Source organism: Scyliorhinus canicula, chromosome 21, assembly GCF_902713615.1.
Source record: "Scyliorhinus canicula chromosome 21, sScyCan1.1, whole genome shotgun sequence".
Taxonomy (NCBI): Eukaryota; Metazoa; Chordata; class Chondrichthyes; order Carcharhiniformes; family Scyliorhinidae; genus Scyliorhinus; species Scyliorhinus canicula.
Genome location: NC_052166.1, coordinates 14,402,400 through 14,422,232, shown reverse-complemented (window position 1 = coordinate 14,422,232; position 19,833 = coordinate 14,402,400). Strand labels below are relative to the sequence as shown.

The following is a 19,833-nucleotide window of genomic DNA, read 5'->3' as shown; positions in this document are numbered from 1 at the left end:
TCTAAATGAATACTTTGCATTTGCCTTCGCTAGAGAAGATGTTTCCAATGGCAGTAAAGGATGAGGCAGCAGTGACTATTTACAGGGTGAAAATAGTAACAAGCCTTTACAACAACAGGTTAAAGTCCAACAGGTTTGTTTCGATTCACTAGCTTTCGGAGCACTGCTCCTTCCTCAGGTGAATGAAGAGGTGGGTTCCAGAAACATATATAGACAAAGTCAAAGATGCAAGACGATACTTTGAATGCGAGCCGTTGTAGGTAATTAAGTCTTTACAGGTCCAGACGGAGCAACTGGAGAGATGGATAATCACAGGTTAAAGAGGTGTGAATTGTCTCAAGCCAGGACAGTTGGTAGGATTTCACAAGCCCAGGCCAGATGGTGGGTAGTGAATGTAATGTAACATGAATCCAAGGTCCCGGTCGTGGCCGTACATATATGTGCGGAACAAAGACCCACATCAAAGTATCGTCTTGCATCTTTGACTTTGATAATATATATATGTTTCTGGAACCCACCTCTTCATTCACCTGAGGAAGGAGCAGTGCTCCGTAAGCTAGTGAATCGAAACAAACCTGTTGGACTTTAACCTGTTGTTGTAAAGGCTTCTTACTGTGCTCACCCCAGTCCAACGCCGGCATCTCCACATCAGGGTGAAAACAGATAGAGAGGATACTTCAAAAACAATTGGCAGTGCTGAAGCTCAAGTCATCCAGTTCAATTGGGATCCATCCCAGGTTACTGAGGTGGAAATTGCAGAGATCAGTTCTGCTTGGATAAAGGGCTGGGTGCCAGAGAAGTGGAACATTGTAAATGTTACACCCCTGTTTAAAAAAAAAAGGAAAGCCGATAAACTGAAAACTACAGACCAGACAGCCTAGTAGTCGGTTGTGCATCTTTTGCATAACCAAATGAACTAAATCAACAGATTGAGGGATAAATGAAAACACAGCTCCTTAAAGGGCTACTGCATCCACATAAACGGTATTGCAAATAAAACATCAAAACAATGTGATTGGGCCAATAAAACACTCCATCCCCCGCGTTGCCTATTGGGCACGGAAAGCCTCAATCATTCTGGTGGACACTGCGTGCTCCCTTTCCAGAGACACCTGACAACGAACATTGCTGCGGAAGAGGGGCAGACAGTCAGAATAGACGGCCCCCTCAAGCAGTTGGATGTGTGAAAACAATAAACCAGCCCAAAATTGAGTGGCATTTAGAAAAGTATGGGATAATAAATGAAAGTCTGGATATGTTATAAAGGCAAATTGTGTTAGACTGATGGATTGAATTCTTTGAGATAAGGAAGAGTAGGTTGAAATTGGAGTTGTGTAAATGGGCTTTCAAAAGGTGTTATGCTGAATCTTGATTCAACGCTGGTTAGGTACCATTGTAGTATGGTAACCATTTTGTGGACATCGCGCTTTGGGAAACAAGTTCAGGCCTTAGCAAGGGAATGGTGCCAGGGATGATAGACTTTAGTCATGTCACAAAACTGTGTTTTCCTTTAGAACAGAGAAGGTCAAGAGGAGATACATTGGGCTGGATTCTCCAATTTGGAGACTATGTCCCCACCTTAGTGTGGGAACAGTGGCGTGTTACGCCAGAGAAACTGGCGCAAAATGGCCACCGATTCCCTGTTTTGCTGGGGGCTAGCAGGAAGGCAGCGTAGAGCACCCGGCTCTAGCTGCTGATACAGCCCGGAGAAATGCCGGGTCCGTGGCCGCTCAGCGGTCGTGCTGTGCATCATGGGAGATGCTGCTCGTGGACCCGGCCCGCAAAAGAGTCCCCCCCCCCCCACCTCGGCCGGCTCACATGCCCTGGACCACAGTGCCCCCAGCCCCAAATAATGTCCCCCCCGGCCCGCGCTGGGCTGAGTCCGCAGCCGCCACGCCGAGGTCCCGCCGGGTGAGAACACGCGTGTCCCATCGGGAACTCAGTCGGTCGGGGGCGGAGCATTGGGGGCGGGCCTCAGGCATCGTGGAAGCAGCCCCCCCACCGGAGATATAGGAGAGACTATATTTCCAGCTGGATGAGGGTGGGTTGTAAAGGAGGAAAGGAAGGTGAAGCAGTTTAGAAACCAAGTTCTCGACCTCGTTGGCTGAAGAAGGTTGGGCTGTAATGTGGCCAGTGGCGGAGGAAGAACATGTCTGGGATTGGGGTGAGTGGTGTTTAAGGACTGGCAGAGGTTACCGTGATGAGCAGGAAGGCACGGTGGTGCAATGGTTAGCACTGTTGCCTCACAGCGCCAGGGTCTCGGATTCAATTCTGACCTCAGGTGGCTGTCTGTGCGGAGTCTGCACGTTCTTCCCATATCTGCGTGGGTTTCCTCCGGGTGCTCCGGTTTCCTCCCAAAGACCAAAGATTAGCAGGTTGGGTGCATTGGCCATGATAAATTGCCCAAAAGATTAGGTGGGGTTATGGGGCTAGGAGTGGGGGATTGAACCTAGGTAGGGAGCTATATTGGAGCAAGGACTGGTGCAGGCTCGATGGGCCGAATGGCCTGCTGCACTGGAGGGATTCTATGATTGAGAGGGGTGTGAAAATGGAGAAATTTGAAGACATATTGTGTGTTGGTCAGTGAGGGTGGGTGAGTGGGACCTGAAGCAAAAGCTACTCTGGTAACAGAGCTTTGGATGAACTGGTTAAAGGAGTCGAAGCTGGAAAAGCAAATGAGCAGACAAATTGAATTTGGAGGTGATAAAAATATGGACGAGGGTTTCAGCAGCAGATGGGCGATGGTAGTGAAAGTCGGAAGTAGTTGTCGATCGAAAAGAGATGGAGTTGTAACTGGGCTTAAGGTTGGATGTGGAGACTGGACCCTGTGAACGGGGAATTTCACAAAGTGAAGGAGATGGGCAGAGAACTGGTTACAGGAGACACTCCAGCTTTGCACAGAAACCCATATGGTTTAAATTTTCATAAAACCTCCAGGATAGTAAAACCTCCAGGATAGTCAAACTCTCGGGATGTGTTAGTTCTGATTAATTTCCTGTAAGACCTGGTGTAAGTTCCATCTTTGCATTGCGGCTGTGTTGATTACCAGCAGGGGAGATAAAGCCTGAAGGGGCTGGTTTAGCACAGTGGTCTAAACAGCTGGCTTGTAAAGCAGAACAAGGCCAGCAGCGCGGGTTCAATTCCCGTACCGGCCTCCCCAAACAGGCGCCGGAATGTGGCGACTAGGGGCTTTTCACAGTAACTTCATTGAAGCCTACTCGTGACGATAAGCGATTATTATTGTTAATTTCCGTGCCAAGGTGAAATCGGCAATTGTGACCGGGGATTGTTAACATGCAGTTGTTGTGGGTTTTTAGTTTGAGGTTGGTGCTTTTGTTAGTTGTAGTTTAGACTTGAAACCTTGCCGTCTTCAAGGTTCTAATGAATGTGAAGAAACTACCTCTGTATGGGATCTGGCACCAATTAACAGGCGGAAAAAGTTACAAAACCAGAATCTGAACTGGTGGAGTAAAAATAAAAATATTTATTTTAAGGTGAAAAGGAAAAAATGGAATTCTATGGATAAAAGGTTAGAATAAATCCAAAATGTCGAAAGAAACACAAAAGAAAACTGGGAGTACCAGTATCACTGGAAACAAACATAGAAAGTAGAAATGAACAAAGATTAGGGAGGCTTAAACGGAATAAATAAAAAGGCTCGGCGATAGTGTAAACGGAAATGGGAAAGAATTGAATAGCAACTGAATAAGAGAACGGAAGACTAGCTTGGGACCACTTGGGGATGATTGAGGAGTTTAATTGTGGAAGATGACAGAGCTCTGGAATATTTAGCATTGTCATTTGCAGTAGGATTGGGAATGTTTGCTGGAGGACAATACAAAACATAAAAACTGGAAACTGGAGAAAACGGATTCCTTCTGGAAGAGGGGATGGTCCAGCATTGGGGTCGGGTGGGTCACTGGACTCAGGGCTGCGTTCCGGTTTGATCAGTTAGGTATCACACAGTGGCAGACACCTTCTGTTCAAACAGAGAGAGACTGATAAACTAGGTCAAGACAGACCAGTTAACTCAGGGGTGGGCAAACTTTTCTGTGCAAGGGCCACATTCAGAAATTCACAATTCACAAAGGGCCGCATAGTATATTAAGTAAAATAATTACTTCACCCGGTTATGATTCTGGGCGCCTCATATAGAACATAGAACAGTACAGCACAGAACAGGCCCTTCGGCCCTCGACGTTGTGCCGAGCAATGATCACCCTACTCAAGTCAACTTATCCACCCCATACCAGTAAGTAACCCAACATTAACCCCATTAACAATTTTTTTTTTTTTTTTTTTAATGTCTTGGTGGGCCGCAGAAATACCTTTGGCGGGCCGCATGCGGCCCGCGGGCCGTAGTTTGCCCACCCCTGAGTTAACTTCTTGTGTTTTTTAAAAATTTAGAGTGCCCAATTATGTTTTTTCCATTTAAGGTGCAATTTAGCGTGGCTAATCCACTGACTGCACATCTTTGGGTTGTAAGGGCGAGACCCACGCAGGCACGTGGAAAATGTGCAAACTCCCCACGTACAGTGACCCGGGGCCGAGATCGAACCCGGGTCCTCAGCGCTGTGAGCAGTGCTAACCACTGCGCCACCATGCCGCCCTAATCTCTTGTGTTAAAGGCAAACCTTGTCATTAGAAATACAGTTAATAAGCTTTTGGAAATGCATTCAGTAATCGGGTGAACATGCAGTAAAGACAAGTTGTGTTTGACAAGTTTTAGCATTTTAAACTGAGCAGTGGGTAAATGGGCAAATGTCTTCCTTTTTTCCGAAACCCTCAATAGCACAAATAGATCCCTTAAGTTCAACGCAGCGATCAGTAACAAATCTGTTTGTCTCCCCTGAAGACATTGCCTTATTAATAGGGAGTGTCTAACTGGTGTTTGGCTCTTTGATCGATACCCAGTTGAACCTTGTGGTATCATTTGATACCTGGCGACTCTGAGCAATATAATATTGATATCCAAAGAAAGAAGGGCAACCTTATTGATTGCCATATTTATAGCAGGTAAAAAAGGCAACCTTGTGCATCTTTGCTGGCCATGTTTGAATAGAGAGTGTGTGTGTGTGTTGCCAGGCATATTCGACTACTGGGACTACCGAGTCTGAGCCTGACCTCTTGGCCTGACATCTTCGTTTGTGTAACCCAGCAGAGGTCACTGGACGGTTATCATGAGGAGGGGCCCAGGCTGATAATTCAGCCAAATCTTTCCCGGCACTTCAGCTGGGATGAGCTGATTCTGGACCAGAGAAATTTCCCACGGCATCGTTCAACATTACAGTCAGTGAAGTATGTTTTTGAAGTGTAGGCACTGTTGTATTGCAGTTAAAACTGGGACAATTTGGTCTGTGTGGTTTGGTTACTCACAGCTTTAAGATTTGGAGGTTGTTGGAAGGGAGCAGTCTCATTGTCCAGTCAAATGCAGATGAGCCTTCATTCCGTATCCATGCTGCCATCTTCCATTTATTGTGGTGGAAATAGTGGTCTGCTTGAGGGGGTGAACTAATCATAGAATAGAATCCCTACAGTGTAGACGAAGGCCATTCAGCCCATCGAGCCAGCACCAACTCTTAGAAAACCACCCGACCCAAGCCCGATCCCCTCCCCTATTCCTGCAATGGCACCCTAAGGGTCAATTTTGTTTTGGTGGGGGGGGGGTTTGACAATGAATTTATTGTACCAAAGCTCAAAAAATGGTATTTACAAACTCAAACAAATAGTACTTCATGGAACGGTCAGTTTCTTAAAACTAAGAGTAAGATTCAAAATTTATGCTGTGTATTTTCCAAGAATATCTCTAAACAAGTAGTAATCCTTATCTTCCAAGACAACTTTAGTCCTTCCATATTCTGGGAGTAGAACTGTTTCACCAACTTGCACATTAACTGGGTGGACGTCACCATTCTTAACTCAGCTGCCAGGTCCAACCGCTACAACTGTTGCTTGAAGTACTTTACCCTGGGATTTTTCTGGAAGCATGATGTCGCCTTTTGTTACCTTTTCTGCTGCAACCCTTTCCACCAAAACACGATCAAAGAGGGGTAGAAATCGTTTAATCATGGCCAATCCACCTAACTTGCACATCTTTGGACTGTGGGAGGAAACCGGAGAACCCGGAACGGGGAGAATGTAAAATCTCCACATCGACAGTCACCCGAGGTCGGAATCGAACCTGGGTCCCTGGCGTTGTGAGGCAGCAGTGCTAACCACTGTCCCACCGTGGGGTGTCATTCAGACCTGGGGCTACAGCATGTGGGACAGAGAATGAAGATGCCAGGTTTGATCTGTTGCTGCTTCCAGCTGGGAAAGAACAGGATGTTTCTCTCGTTCGGTGTCTCTGAGCAGCAGTCTGCTCCTGCTGGGAGGTATTTATGTGGGCGGGAATGAGACCAGGACTGATTTTCCAGCAGGAACCAGCAATAATTTGTGTTGAGGTAGTATAGGGGTTCCCAAACTGGGTTCCGCAGAACTCCGGGGTTCTGCAAGAGGCCTCCAGGGGTTCCATGGAAGATCTGGGAACCACGTGTTGAGGATGGGCAAAAATCTAGTATTTATTTTTTAAAACAATAACAAAAAAATAAGCGCGCAAAATAAAATGAGCACGAGAGTCAATTAAAGAAGAATATTGCAGCAAAGGATCAAAAAAGAATGGGGTGCGCGAGGGAGGGGGGGAGTGGATGGGAGGGGTGGGGCATGCACACATCAAGGAAGTAAGGGGAAAAGTGCAAGGCAGAGAAGACATAGTCATAAATCCATAAGGGCGACAGTACAAGGTACAGTGACTGAGGGGAGCACAGTGAATAGGCCCAGTAATAACAAAAGGAATAAAACTGGAGATGTTAAGATTCAAAACAGAGGTAAAAAAACCAACATAAGTGTACTTTACCTGAATGCTCGTAGTATTCGGAATAAAGTAAATGAGTTGGTGGCACAAATCATCGTAAATGACTATGATTTAGTGGCCATTACTGAAACATGGTTAAAGGATGGTCACGACTGGGAGTTAAATATCCGAGGGTATCAAACTATTCGGAAGGACAGAGTGGATGGTAAGGGAGGTGGTGTTGCTCTGTTATTTAAGGATGACATCCGGGCAATAGTAAGGGATGACATCGGTGCTATGGAGGATAAGGTTGAATCCATTTGGGTGGAAATCAGGAATAGTAAGGCGAAAAAGTCACTGATAGGAGTAGTCTATCGGCCACCAAATAGTAACGAGATGGTGGGGCAGGCAATAAACAAAGAAATAACTGATGCATGTAGAAATGGTACAGCAGTTATCATGGGGGATTTTAATCTACATGTCGATTAGTTTAACCAGGTCGGTCAAGGCAACCGTGAGGAGGAGTTTATAGAATGTATCCGCGATAGTTTCCTAGAACAGTATGTAATGGAACCTACGAGGGAACAAGCGGTCCTAGATCTTGTCCTGTGTAATGAGACAGGATTGATTCATGATCTCATTGTTAGGGATCCTCTCGGAAGGAGCGATCACAATATGGTGGAATTTAAAATACAGATGGAGGGTGAGAAAGTAAAATCAAATACTAGTGTTTTGTGTTTAAACAAAGGAGATTACAAGGGGATGAGAGAAGAACTAGCTAAGGTAGACTGGGAGCTAAGACTTTATGGTGGAACAGTTGAGGAACAGTGGAGAACCTTCCAAGCAATTTTTCACAGTGCTCAGTAAAGGTTTATACCAACAAAAAGGAAGGACGGAAGAAAGAGGGAAAATCGACCGTGGATATCTAAGGAAATAAGGGAGAGTATCAAATTGAAGGAAAAAGCATATAAAGTGGCAAAGATTGCTGGGAGATTAGAGGACTGGGAAATCTTTAGGGGGCAACAGAAAGCTACTAAAAAAGCTATAAAGAAGAGTAAGATAGAGTATGAGAGTAAACTTGCTCAGAATATAAAAACAGACAGTAAAAGTTTTTACAAATATATAAGACAAAAAAGAGTGGCTAAGGTAAATATTGGTCCTTTAGAGGATGAGAAGGGAGTTTTAATAATGGGAAATGAGGAAATGGCTGAGGAACTGAACAGGTTTTTTGGGTCGGTCTTCACAGTGGAAGACACAAATAGCATGCCAGCGACTGATAGAAATGAGGCTATGACAGGTGAGGACCTTGAGAGGATTGTTATCACTAAGGAGGGAGTGATGGGCAAGCTAATGGAGCTAAAGGTAGACAAGTCTCCTGGCCCTGATGGAATGCATCCCAGAGTGCTAAAAGAGATGGCTAGGGAAATTGCAGATGCACTAGTGATAATTTACCGAAATTCACTAGACTCTGGGGTGGTCCCGGTGGATTGGAAATTAGCAAACGTGACGCCACTGTTTAAAAAAGGAGGTAGGCAGAAAGCAGGAAATTATAGGAATTAATAGAAAGCAAAGAGTTGGGATAAATGGGTGTTTCTCTGGTTGGCAATCAGTAGCTAGTGGTGTCCCTCAGGGATCCGTGTTGGGCCCACAATTGTTCACAATTTACATTGATGATTTGGAGTTGGGGACCAAGGGCAATGTGTCCAAGTTTGCAGATGACACTAAGATGAGTGGTAAAGCGAAAAGTGCAGAGGATACTGGAAGTCTGCAGAGGGATTTGGATAGGTTAAGTGAATGGGCTCGGGTCTGGCAGATGGAATACAATGTTGACAAATGTGAGGTTATCCATTTTGGTAGGAATAACAGCAAACGGGATTATTATTTAAACGATAAAATATTAAAGCATGCCGCTGTTCAGAGAGACTTGGGTGTGCTAGTGCATGAGTCACAGAAGTTTGGTTTACAAGTGCAACAGGTGATTAAGAAGGCAAATGGAATTTTGTCCTTCATTGCTAGAGGGATGGAGTTTAAGACTACGGAGGTTATGTTGCAATTGTATAAGGTGTTAGTGCGGCCACACCTGGAGTATTGTGTTCAGTTTTGGTCTCCTTACTTGAGAAAGGACGTACTGGCGCTGGAGGGTGTGCAGAGGAGATTCACTAGGTTAATCCCAGAGCTGAAGGGGTTGGATTATGAGGAGAGGTTGAGTAGACTGGGACTGTACTCGTTGGAATTTAGAAGGATGAGGGGGGATCTTATAGAAACATTTAAAATTATGAAGGGAATAGATAGGATAGATGCGGGCAGGTTGTTTCCACTGGCGGGTGACAGCAGAACGAGGGGGCATAGCCTCAAAATAAGGGGAAGTAGATTTAGGACTGAGTTTAGGAGGAACTTCTTCACCCAAAGGGTTGTGAATCTATGGAATTCCTTGCCCAGTGAAGCAGTTGAGGCTCCTTCATTACATGTTTTTAAGGTAAAGATAGATAGTTTTTTGAAGAATAAAGGGATTAAGGGTTATGGTGTTCGGGCCGGAAAGTGGAGCTGAGTCCACAAAAGATCAGCCATGATCTCATTGAATGGCGGAGCAGGCTCGAGGGGCCAGATGGCCTACTCCTGCTCATAGTTCTTATGTTCTTATGTTCTTTATACATATAACTAGAAAAGGCTTGTATACATCTTGTTTGTGTTCGCACCTATTGTACAGCATGAGGAGAATGTTTTTGGCCGAACAAGATCATGAAGACTTGTTGGGAGTTGAAGTTGTTGTTAAAGTGGAAGAATGTTGCTATGTGCATTCAACACAGAATTGCTATTGAAGCAATGACAGGAATATAGCATGCTTCGCGCACTAATCCTTGTGTCTGTGCAGAACACACTCGGCTGCAGCAATTGTTAATGCAAAAGCAGCTGTGACAGGCTAAGCCCGTTGACTGGGTGGTTTGCTTGATCATTGCTGCAGATCTATTGCTTGGAAAGTCCCTGAGAGTCCGCAACAGCTATCTGACTTTTTAAATAGTACCAAGCATTGGAAAGTCCCTAAGATTACTGCTAAATGGGGTAGTGGTTGTGGAGCATACAGCCAAATATTACAATAATATGGTTTGAAACATGATCTGCTACTTTTCTTTGCAAAAGTGCTGATTATATTTAAATAGTGCAATTGTATTTTCAAGTCGACCTCTATCTAAAGAGAAAGCTACACCTTAAGTGAATATTGGATGTTGATTCAGGTAGATTAATGGGTGTCTGAAAAATAAACATTTGAATGCACGAGATGGAAATCGAATATTCCCAGGACCGGTACAGCGCAGGTTTAGATAGAGTAAAGCTCCCTCCACACTGTCCCCATCAAACACTCCCAGGACAGGTACAGCACGGGGTTAGATACAGAGTAAAGCTCCCTCTATACTGTCCCCATCAAACACTCCCAGGACAGGTACAGCACGGGGTTAGATACAGAGTAACGCTCCCTCTACACTGCCCCCATCAAACACTCCCAGGACAGGTACAGCATGGGGTTAGATACAGAGTAAAGTTCCCTCTACACTGTCCCCATCAAACACTCCCAGGACAGGTACAGCACGGGGTTTGATACAGAGTAAAGCTCCCTCTACACTGCCCCGTCAAACACTCCCAGGACAGGTACGGGGTTAGATAAAGCTCCCTGTGTACCGAATTTAATAGTTTTACTATCTCTCACAATATTTTCTTTGAGAATACAGAGTGGGTATGGGCGGGGGGAGATTAAGAGGTGGGTGTGGGCGGGGGGAGATTGAGGTGTGGGCGGGGGGAGATTGAGGTGTGGGTGGGTGGAGATTGAGGGCTGGGTGTGGGCGGGGGGGAGATTGATGGGGGTGTGGGTGGGGGGTGGATTTAGGGGTGGGTGTGTGTGGGGGGAGATTGGGGATATGTGTTAGCGGGGGGAGAGATGGAGGGGTGGGTGGGGGAGGTTGAGGGAGGGTGTGGGTGTGGGTTGGATTGAGGGGTGGATGTGTGGGGGGGGGGAAGATTGGGTATATGTGGGCGGGGGGGATGGAGGGGTGGGTGTGAGTGGGGGGGGGATTGAGGGGTGGGTCTGGGCAGGGGAGATTGAGGGGCGGGGGAGATGGAGGGGTGGGTGTGTGGGGGGGGAGATTGGGATATGTGTTAGCGGGGGGAGAGATGGAGGGGTGGGTGTGGGCGGAGGAAGATTGAGGGGCAGGGGGAGATGGAGGGGTGGGTGTGGGCGGGGGAAGATTGAGGGGCAGGGGGAGATGGAGGGGTGGGTGTGGGCGGGGGAAGATTGAGGGGCAGGGGGAGATGGAGGGGTGGGTGTGAGTAGGGGAGGGGAATGGAGGGATGGGTGTGGACCGGGGGGGAGGGGAATGGAGGAGTGGGTGTGGGCCGGGTGGGGTGGGGTGTGTGTGGGCCGGGTGGGTGATTGAGGGGCGGGTCTGGGCAGGGGGGAGGGGAATGGAGGGTGGGTGTGAGCGGGGGCGGATGGAGGGGTGAGTGTGGGCGGGGGAAGGGGAATGGAGGGTGGGTTTGGGCGAGGCCGGATGGAGGGGTGAGTGTGGGCAGGGGGAAGGGGAATGGAGGGTGGGTGTGAGTAGGGGGAAGGGGAATGGAGGGTGGGTGTGAGCGGGGGCGGATGGAGGGGTGGGTGTGGGCCAGGTTGTGGGGGGGGGTTGGTTATTAGGACTCTGTGTTGGTTGAGAAACGGAATTGAGCCAGAGGTCTGCCCTATTGAATCTGGCCAGTGCAGAAGGTTCCGTTTTGAGTGACACAGTTCACTCAGCGTCAAAGATCAGTGTGGGGAGGAGTGTGAGAATGGGTGTGTCTGATGCTGGTGGAATCTATGTGTAAGTTTGGAAATATTGATGACTAAATGTTCATGGCGCATCGGCTCATGGAAAATACATTCTGTTCTCAGCGAGTGTATATCCTGGTGTTTTCTTCCTCTGTGATCCGGAGAGGGCTGACTGTCCCCATTACCTGTATCTTGTTGCTGTGTTGCAGGCTGACCACGAAGGGAGGTGTGAATATCTGTCGAAACCCTGTGAAGCCTGCAGCAGGATGGTTCGCCAGCTTGACCTTTCCCGGCACCTGGAACGAGAGTGTCCTGAAAGAAACCTGAACTGCAAATTCTGTAAATTATTATTTCATCACAAGGACATCAAGGTAATCGAGAAGGATTAATTCAGTTCCCGACCATTTCCTGGGCTGTGCCGAGTCCGCTGGTTACGGCTCGAGCAGTAAAGGGACAAAGACTGAGCCAGTGATTCCTACTGGAGAGGACAAAGGGTGAATGGGGACAAGGTTGGGATCAATTTGTACAACTGGCTGATCATTCTATGCTAACAGCAGTCAGCTACGTTACAGGCATTTCCTGTGGCAGTAACTAAATAGGTCACAGTCGCAGCCTCTTCGTTCATTGACAGAATGTGGGTATTGTTCGCATGGTCACTATTTATTCCCCATTCCCCCTTGAGAATCATAGAATTTACAGTGCAGAAGGAGGCCATTCGGCCCATCAAGTCTGCACTGGCCCTTTGGAAAGAGCACCCCACTTAAACCCACACCTCCACCATATTCCCGTAACCCACCTAAGCTTTTTGGGCAATTTATCATGGCCAATCCACCTAACCTGCACACCTTTGGGCTGTGGGAGGAAACCGGAGCACCCGGAGGAAACCCACACAGACACGGGGAGAACGTGCAGACTCCGCACAGGCAGTGACCCAAGCCTAGAACCGAACCTGGGACCCTGAAGCTGTGAAACAACTGTGCTAACCACTGTGCTACCATGCTGCCCGAAGATGGTGGCTTTGTGAACCACAGAGTCAGTAGCAGGCACCATGCACAGCTGGGTGTGACAGTGGCGCAAAGTTTACACTTCATTTAAAAATAACTATTCATTGAGACAGGATGATCTGATGGGGGTGAAAGGGGACAAATGATGAATTCTGAAACTTTCCCTTCAGTTGACATTTCTCCATCGTTAGTCACTCGTATAAGTCTCTTGGCTGAGACAACCCATTTCACATTGTGTGCCTTGAACCTACAGATCAGTGAACCCAGCACGGAACTGGGACTGTTGGAATTGGAGAGTCGGTGCCCAGTCCTGACCATGATTTCCCCTCCGATATCAGGACTGGGATGAACATCCTACAGAGTTCCTGACAAATGAACCTTTTCTGACGGTGGATTTGGCTGTGAATTCCCAGTGTTTCCCCGGCTTGTTCCGATGACAGTTTCAGTATTGAGTCATTCAGTAAAACTGTTGTCAGTTTTTAAATTGTAAATGACACATTGAACCCGCGTTGGTGGGAGCAGATCTACTGTGAATCTAACTGGCACCAGACCTGTCTAAACTGGGTCCTGAACTGGATGATTTTAGATAAGGTGGAAGGGGCGATATTTTCAAAATCTTTACCATAACAGATGAAATGTGTTGGGTTGGGTCTGACCACTGCCCTATGAATGACTGCAGCTTGAGTGAGATCATTGATGATTCAGAATCCACTCTGCCCGAACCTCTCCCACTCTGACATCCAGTCATTTCCTGCATCTCGGCCCCTCAGCAAGTGAGAACAAGCATAATCCTGACACTGGCTGAAGATTAACACAGTGGAGAGCTGTGTCCTTCAGGAGGACGGTCAGGGTGGGTGACCATTCCCCAGCCTCGGGGCAGAATCATTTCCTGAACTCCAACAACATCACACGCAGAGCCATTTTGTTGACCCCAATCTCTTCCCAAAGGGGCTGGTTTAGCGCACTGGGCTAAATCGCTGGCTTTTAAAGCAGGCCAGCAGCACGGTTCAATTCCCGTACCAGCCTCCTCGAACAGGCGCCTGAATGTGGCGACTAGGGGCTTTTCACAGTAGCTTCACTGAAACCTACTCGTGACAATAAGCCATTTTCATTTTTTCATCTCTTCTCAAGGTGTAATTAGAAACTTGCCCCAGGTTCCACAGTGCCAGCAACTCTCTACAATAATTAGCTGGCACCCGCCCGCAGATTAATCCTTCAGTCGCGGCACCTGCAGCAAAACTTCAGACTCCGATACAAATGGCAGAATGTGAAAGGAAATGTTGAGACCAAAAACTCCATTGATCTGTTAGTCAGGGAATTCCCTCACGTTGCCCAGGGGGAATGAGGAAATCTGGAACTGTGTGTGGTTTAATGCACACATTGCTGTTTCACTTCCGATGAAACTGTCTGGCAATGCAAACTCCCAGGCGCTATTCATTGTTAAAGTCGAAGCTTGTTTAAGGTGTTGGATCTGGTCAGTTATTTAAAGAATCAGGTAGTGGTTTTTGATTCGACTTCTAATGGGCTGTAAATTCAAAGGCCTTTCTGATCTATTTAAAACAAAGCCCAAACCCACACGTCGGTTCATTGACCGTTAGGAATATCTCGTTCCGGTTTAGCTAACAGACCAAGTGTTTGGAAATGTACACATTCAGAATGAATTTTGCAAATGAGAGCCACACAGCGGGAGATAATATGGCATCAAAGTGGCCATTGTGTAGACCCTAACCCCCCCACCAACCCCAATGTGGGTGCTGCTCCCACTTTCCCGCAGACCCCGAGTGGGTGCTGTCCCCACTCTCCCGCAGACCCCAATGTGGGTGCTGCTCCCACTCTTTCGCAGACCCCAATGTGGGTGCTGCCCCCACTCTCCCGCAGACCCCAATGTGGGTGCTGCTCCCACTCTTCCGCAGACCCCAATGTGGGTGCTGCCCCCACTCTCCCGCAGACCCCAATGTGGGTACTGCCCCCACTCTCCCGCAGACCCCAATGTGGGTGCTGCCCCCATTCTCCCGCAGACCCTGATTGAGTGCTGCCCCCACTCTCCCGCAGACCCCAATGTGGGTACTGCCCCCACTCTCCCGCAGACCCCAATGTGGGTGCTGCCCCCCACTCTCCCGCAGACGCTGATTGAGTGCTGCCCCACTCTCCCGCAGACCCCAATGTGGGTGCTGCTCCCACTCTCCCGCAGACCCCGATTGGGTGCTGCCCCCACTCTCTCGCAGACCCCAATGTGGGTGCTGCCCCCATTCTCCCGCAGACCCCGTTTGGGTGCTGCCCCCACTCTCCCGCAGACCCCGTTTGGGTGCTGCCCCCACTCTCCCGCAGACCCCGTTTGGGTGCTGCCCCCACTCTCCTGCAGACCCCGATTGGGTGCTGCCCCCACTCTCCTGCAGACCCCGATTGAGTGCTGCCCCCATTCCTCCCGCAGACCCTGATTGAGTGCTGCTCCACTCTCCCGCAGACCCAATGTGGGTGCTGCTCCCACTCTCCCGCAGGACCCCGATGTGGGTGCTGCTACCACTCTCCCGCAGACCCCAATGTGGGTGCTGCCCCACTCTCCCGCAGACCCCGATGTGGGTGCTGCCCCCACTCTCCCGCTGATCCCAATGTGAGTGCTGCCCCCACTCTCCCGCAGACCCCAATGTGGGTGCTGCCCCCACTCTCCCGCAGACCCCGATTGGGTGCTGCTCCCACTCTCCCGCAGATCCCAATGTGAGTGCTGCCCCCACTCTCCCGCAGACCCCAATGTGGGTGCTGCTCCCACTCTCCCGCAGACCCCGTTTGGGTGCTGCTCCCACTCTCCCGCAGACCCCGTTTGGTGCAGCCCCCACTCTCCCGCAGACCCCGATGTGGGTGCTGCCCCCACTCTCCCGCAGACCCCGATTGGGTGCTGCTCCCACTCTCCCGCAGACCCCAATGTGGGTGCTGCCCCCACTCTCCCGCAGACCCCGATGTGGGTGCTGCTCCCACTCTCCCGCAGACCCTGATTGGTGCTGCCCCCACTCTCCCGCAGACCCCAATGTGGGTGCTGCTCCCACTCTCCCACAGACCCCCAATGTGGGTGCTGCTCCAAATCTCCCGCAGACCCCGATTGGGTGCTGCCCCCACTCTCCCGCAGACCCCAATGTGGGTGCTGCCCCCACTCTCCCGCAGACCCCGATTGGGTGCTGCTCCCACTCTCCCGCAGATCCCAATGTGAGTGCTGCCCCCACTCTCCCGCAGACCCCAATGTGGGTGCTGCTCCCCACTCTCCCGCAGACCCCGTTTGGGTGCTGCTCCCACTCTCCCCCAGACCCCCGTTTTTGGTGCAGCCCCCACTCTCCCGCAGACCCCAGATGTGGGTGCTGCCCCCACTCTCACGCAGACCCCGATTGGGTGCTGCTCCCACTCTCCCGCAGACCCCAATGTGGGTGCTGCCCCCACTCTCCCGCAGACCCCGATGTGGGTGCTGCTCCCACTCTCCCGCAGACCCTGATTGGGTGCTGCCCCCACTCTCCCGCAGACCCCGTTTGGGTGCTGCCCCCACTCTCCCGCAGACCCCAATGTGGGTGCTGCCCCCACTCTCTCGCAGCCCCCGATTGGGTGCTGCTCCCACTCTCCCGCAGACCCCAATGTGGGTGCTGCCCCACTCTCCCGCAGACCCCAATGTGGGTGCTGCCCCACTCCCGTCGACTGTCCCCTTGCTGCTCACACTCCCAATGGTATCCAGTGGGATGGCCAGGGGTCGACTGGGATCCAGGTGAAGCATTCCCCACTCTGATTGACGTTGCTGCTTGCTGTGTCTGGCTCAGGAAACTCTGAGCGTTTGAAAGAAGTTGCTGTTTCTGAAGTAAGAGGGCCTGCTGAGGACCATAGCCTTTACGTGAGAGGAGAGCTGTTAGATTCAAGTATTTGTACTGTGGCGCCATTAAGTTACTGGAAATGTCATTAATGTTTGTTATTCACAGGCCCACGATGAAATTTGTTCCAAATTCCCATTAACGTGTGAATGGTGTGGAAGGAAAAAAATTCCAAGAGAAAAGGTAACATGTCTGTTTGAAATACATACAAAGTGGGCAGCCTGAGAGACATACTCGGTTAACATTGTGAGAAATGGCTTATTCCATTGATATATTCTTATAGAGATTTCACAGGAGAAATAACAGTGGTTAGCACTGTTGCTTCACAGCGCCAGGGTCCCAGGTTCGATACCCCGCTGGGTCACTGTCTGTGTGGAGTCTGCACGTTCTCCCTGTGTCTGCGTGGGTTTCCTCCGGGTGCTCCGGTTTCCTCCCACAGGTCCTGAAAGACGTGCTGTTAGGTAATTTGGAAATTCTGAATTCTCCCTCTGTGTACCCGAACAGGAGCTGGAATGTGGTGACTAGGAGATTTTCACAGTAACTTCATTGTAGTGTTAATGTAAGCCTACTTGTGACACTAATAAAGATTATTATTATTATATTTGTCAACTTTCCTCTTCTGTAATCTCTGATTCTGAAAGCCCTGATTCTCGCCAGAGTACATACATTTCTACAGAGTACATACATTTCTCATTGTCATTGCACACCAATTGCAATTAACCCAATCTAAGGGCCGTCACGGTGACCTAGTGGTTAGCACTGCTGCCTCACGGCGCCACGGTCCCGGGTTCGATCCCAACCCTGGGTCACCATCCATGTGGAGTTTGCACATTCTCCCCGTGTTTGCGTGGGTCTCACCCGCACAACCCAAAGATGTGCAGGGTAGGTGGATTGGCCTCGCTAAATAGCCCTTTGATTGGAAAACAAAATGAATTGGGTACTTTAAATTAAAAAAAACAATTGACTTGATCTCGTATTCTCGTAAAAATGCACAAGGCGCCAAATATAATAACAGGATCAGGCAGAGACCATTTTCTTTTCAAATCATCTGTTTCAGCTGCACGCAGAAAAGTACTTTTCACTGTACCTCGGTACACGTGACTAAACAAATCCATTCGGCCCATCGATACAATCACAGCTGATCTTGGGTTTCAACTCCATTTTCCCACCCATTCCCCATGTCCCTTAAATCCGAGAAAGCAATAATCTGTCTACCCCAGTCTTAAATATATTCAGTCATTGAGCATCCACGACACTGAGGAGAAATTGCTTCACTTGAAGGGTTGATATTCCCTACCCCAAACAGTCCTAGATAAATGGCCGCTGTCCTGAGACTTGAAGCCCGTGTTCTAGATTCCGTGACCAGTAAAGACAACGACTCAGCGTCCACCCTGTCAAACCCTGTGCAGAATCTGGCCGGTTTCGATGAGATCACCTCTCATTTCTCTAAACTCCAGAGGATGTAAACCAATTTATTCAGCCTCTCATCATCGGACAACCCCTCATTCCAGGCACCAATTGAGTGAACCTTCGCTGTACCACCTCCAGTGCAAGTATATCCTTTCCTAAATGTGGAGACGAAACCTGGACAGTGTTCCAGCCGTGCTCTCACTGAAACCCTGTACAATTGCAGCAAAACATTTTTATTCTTGTACTCCGAGCCTCTGGCAATAAAGACCAACATGCTATTTGTCTCCCTAATTGCTTGCTGCACCTGCATGCTAACTTCCTGTGCTTCTTGTGCGAGCACACCCAAATGTCTTTGAATACCAACATTTGCATGTTTCACACCTTTTTAAAAAAAACAATTCTGCTTTTCTATTCTTACAAAGTGAATAATTTTGCACTTCCCCGCATTATCCTCTAACTGTCACCTTGCTGCGCACTCCTTAACCAGTCTGTATCTCGATGTCCTCCCCATAACTTGCCTTTCCACCTTGCTTTGTATCATCAGCAAACTTAGGTACCTTACCCTCTGTCTTATCATCAAAGTTATTCATATAGATTGTAAATAGCTGAGACCCTGACATTGATCCTTGAGGCACTTCGTTCTTCACTGCCCGGCAACTTTAAAAAAACATTTATGCCCACTCTTTACTTCCTATGCATTAACCAATGCCGTAATCGTGCTTCAAATATATTCCATGAACCCATAGCTTGTGTATTAACCTTTTGTGTGGTATCTTATCAGATGTCTTTTTGAAATCCAGGTATACTACATCTACCAGTTCACCTTTATCTAACCTACTAGTTACACCCTTAAAAATCTCTAATAAATTAGGTCAAATCCAATTTGCCTTTAGTAAAATATGTTGACTTTCTCGAATCATATTCTGCTTTTCTAAGGGTTTTGTTACCATGTCCATAAAAGTAGATTGCAGCTTTTTCCCCCAAACTGATGTTAAGCTAACTGGTCTGTAGTTCACTGTGTTTTCTCTCTCCTCATTTCTTGAAAAGAGGTTGTAACAATTTCTTACTTCCAATCGATTGGACTATACCTAAATCTAAGGAATTTTGAATAATTATAGCCAACACAACCACTGTCCCTGCAGCTATCTCTTTTAGAACTCTATGGTGTCGACCACTGAGTCTGCCATATTTGTCCGAAGTTCAGTCCCTTCGGTTTATCCAGTAATTTCATAGAATCCATAGAATCCTTCCAGTACAACAGGAGGCCATTTGGCCCATAGAGTCTACATCAACCGTCTGAAAGAGCATCCTACCTCGGCCCGCTCCCCCACCCTAGCCCCAAACCAGGATGTGTAGGGTGGTGTGTTCGGGGATGTTGTAGGGTGGTGTGTTTGGGGATGTGTTCTAGGGTGGGTGTGTTCGGGGATGTGTAGGGTGGTGTGTTTGGGGATGTGTAGGGTGGTGTGTTTGGGGATGTGTAGGGTGGTGTGTTTGGGGATGTGTAGGGTGGTGTGTTTGGGGATGTGTAGGTGGTGGTGTTCGGGGATGTGTAGGGTGGTGTGTTTGGGGATGTGTAGGGTGGTGTGTTTGGGATGTGTAGGGTGTGTTCGGGGATGTTTAGGGTGGGTGTTTGGGGATGTGTAGGGTGGTGTATTCGGGATGTTTAGGGTGGTGTGTTTGGGGATGTTGTAGGGTGGTGTGTTCGGGGATGTGTAGGGTGGTGTGTTTGGGGATGTGTAGGGGTGGTGTGTTTGGGGATGTGTAGGGTGGTGTATTCGGGGATGTGTAGGGTGGTGTGTTTGGGGATGTGTAGGGTGGTGTATTCGGGGATGTGTAGGGTGGTGTATTCGGGGATGTGTAGGGTGGTGTGTTTGGGGATGTGTAGGGTGGTGTGTTTGGGGATGTGTAGGGTGGTGTGTTTGGGGATGTGTAGGGTGGTGTATTCGGGGATGT

General features: G+C 48.7%; 1 protein-coding gene across 2 annotated transcripts in view; it reads left to right on the top strand.

Annotated features, from left to right (window-relative positions):
• The window catches only part of traf2b (Tnf receptor-associated factor 2b), a 121,566-nt gene that overhangs the window by 55,948 nt on the left and 45,785 nt on the right, over nucleotides 1–19,833 (top strand). For both annotated transcript variants that reach the window (XM_038781711.1, XM_038781710.1), the window contains exons 4-5: nucleotides 11,834–11,995; nucleotides 16,579–16,653. In XM_038781711.1, the coding sequence (XP_038637639.1) occupies nucleotides 11,834–11,995; nucleotides 16,579–16,653 (237 nt within the window). The remainder of the gene's footprint in view (nucleotides 1–11,833; nucleotides 11,996–16,578; nucleotides 16,654–19,833) is intronic.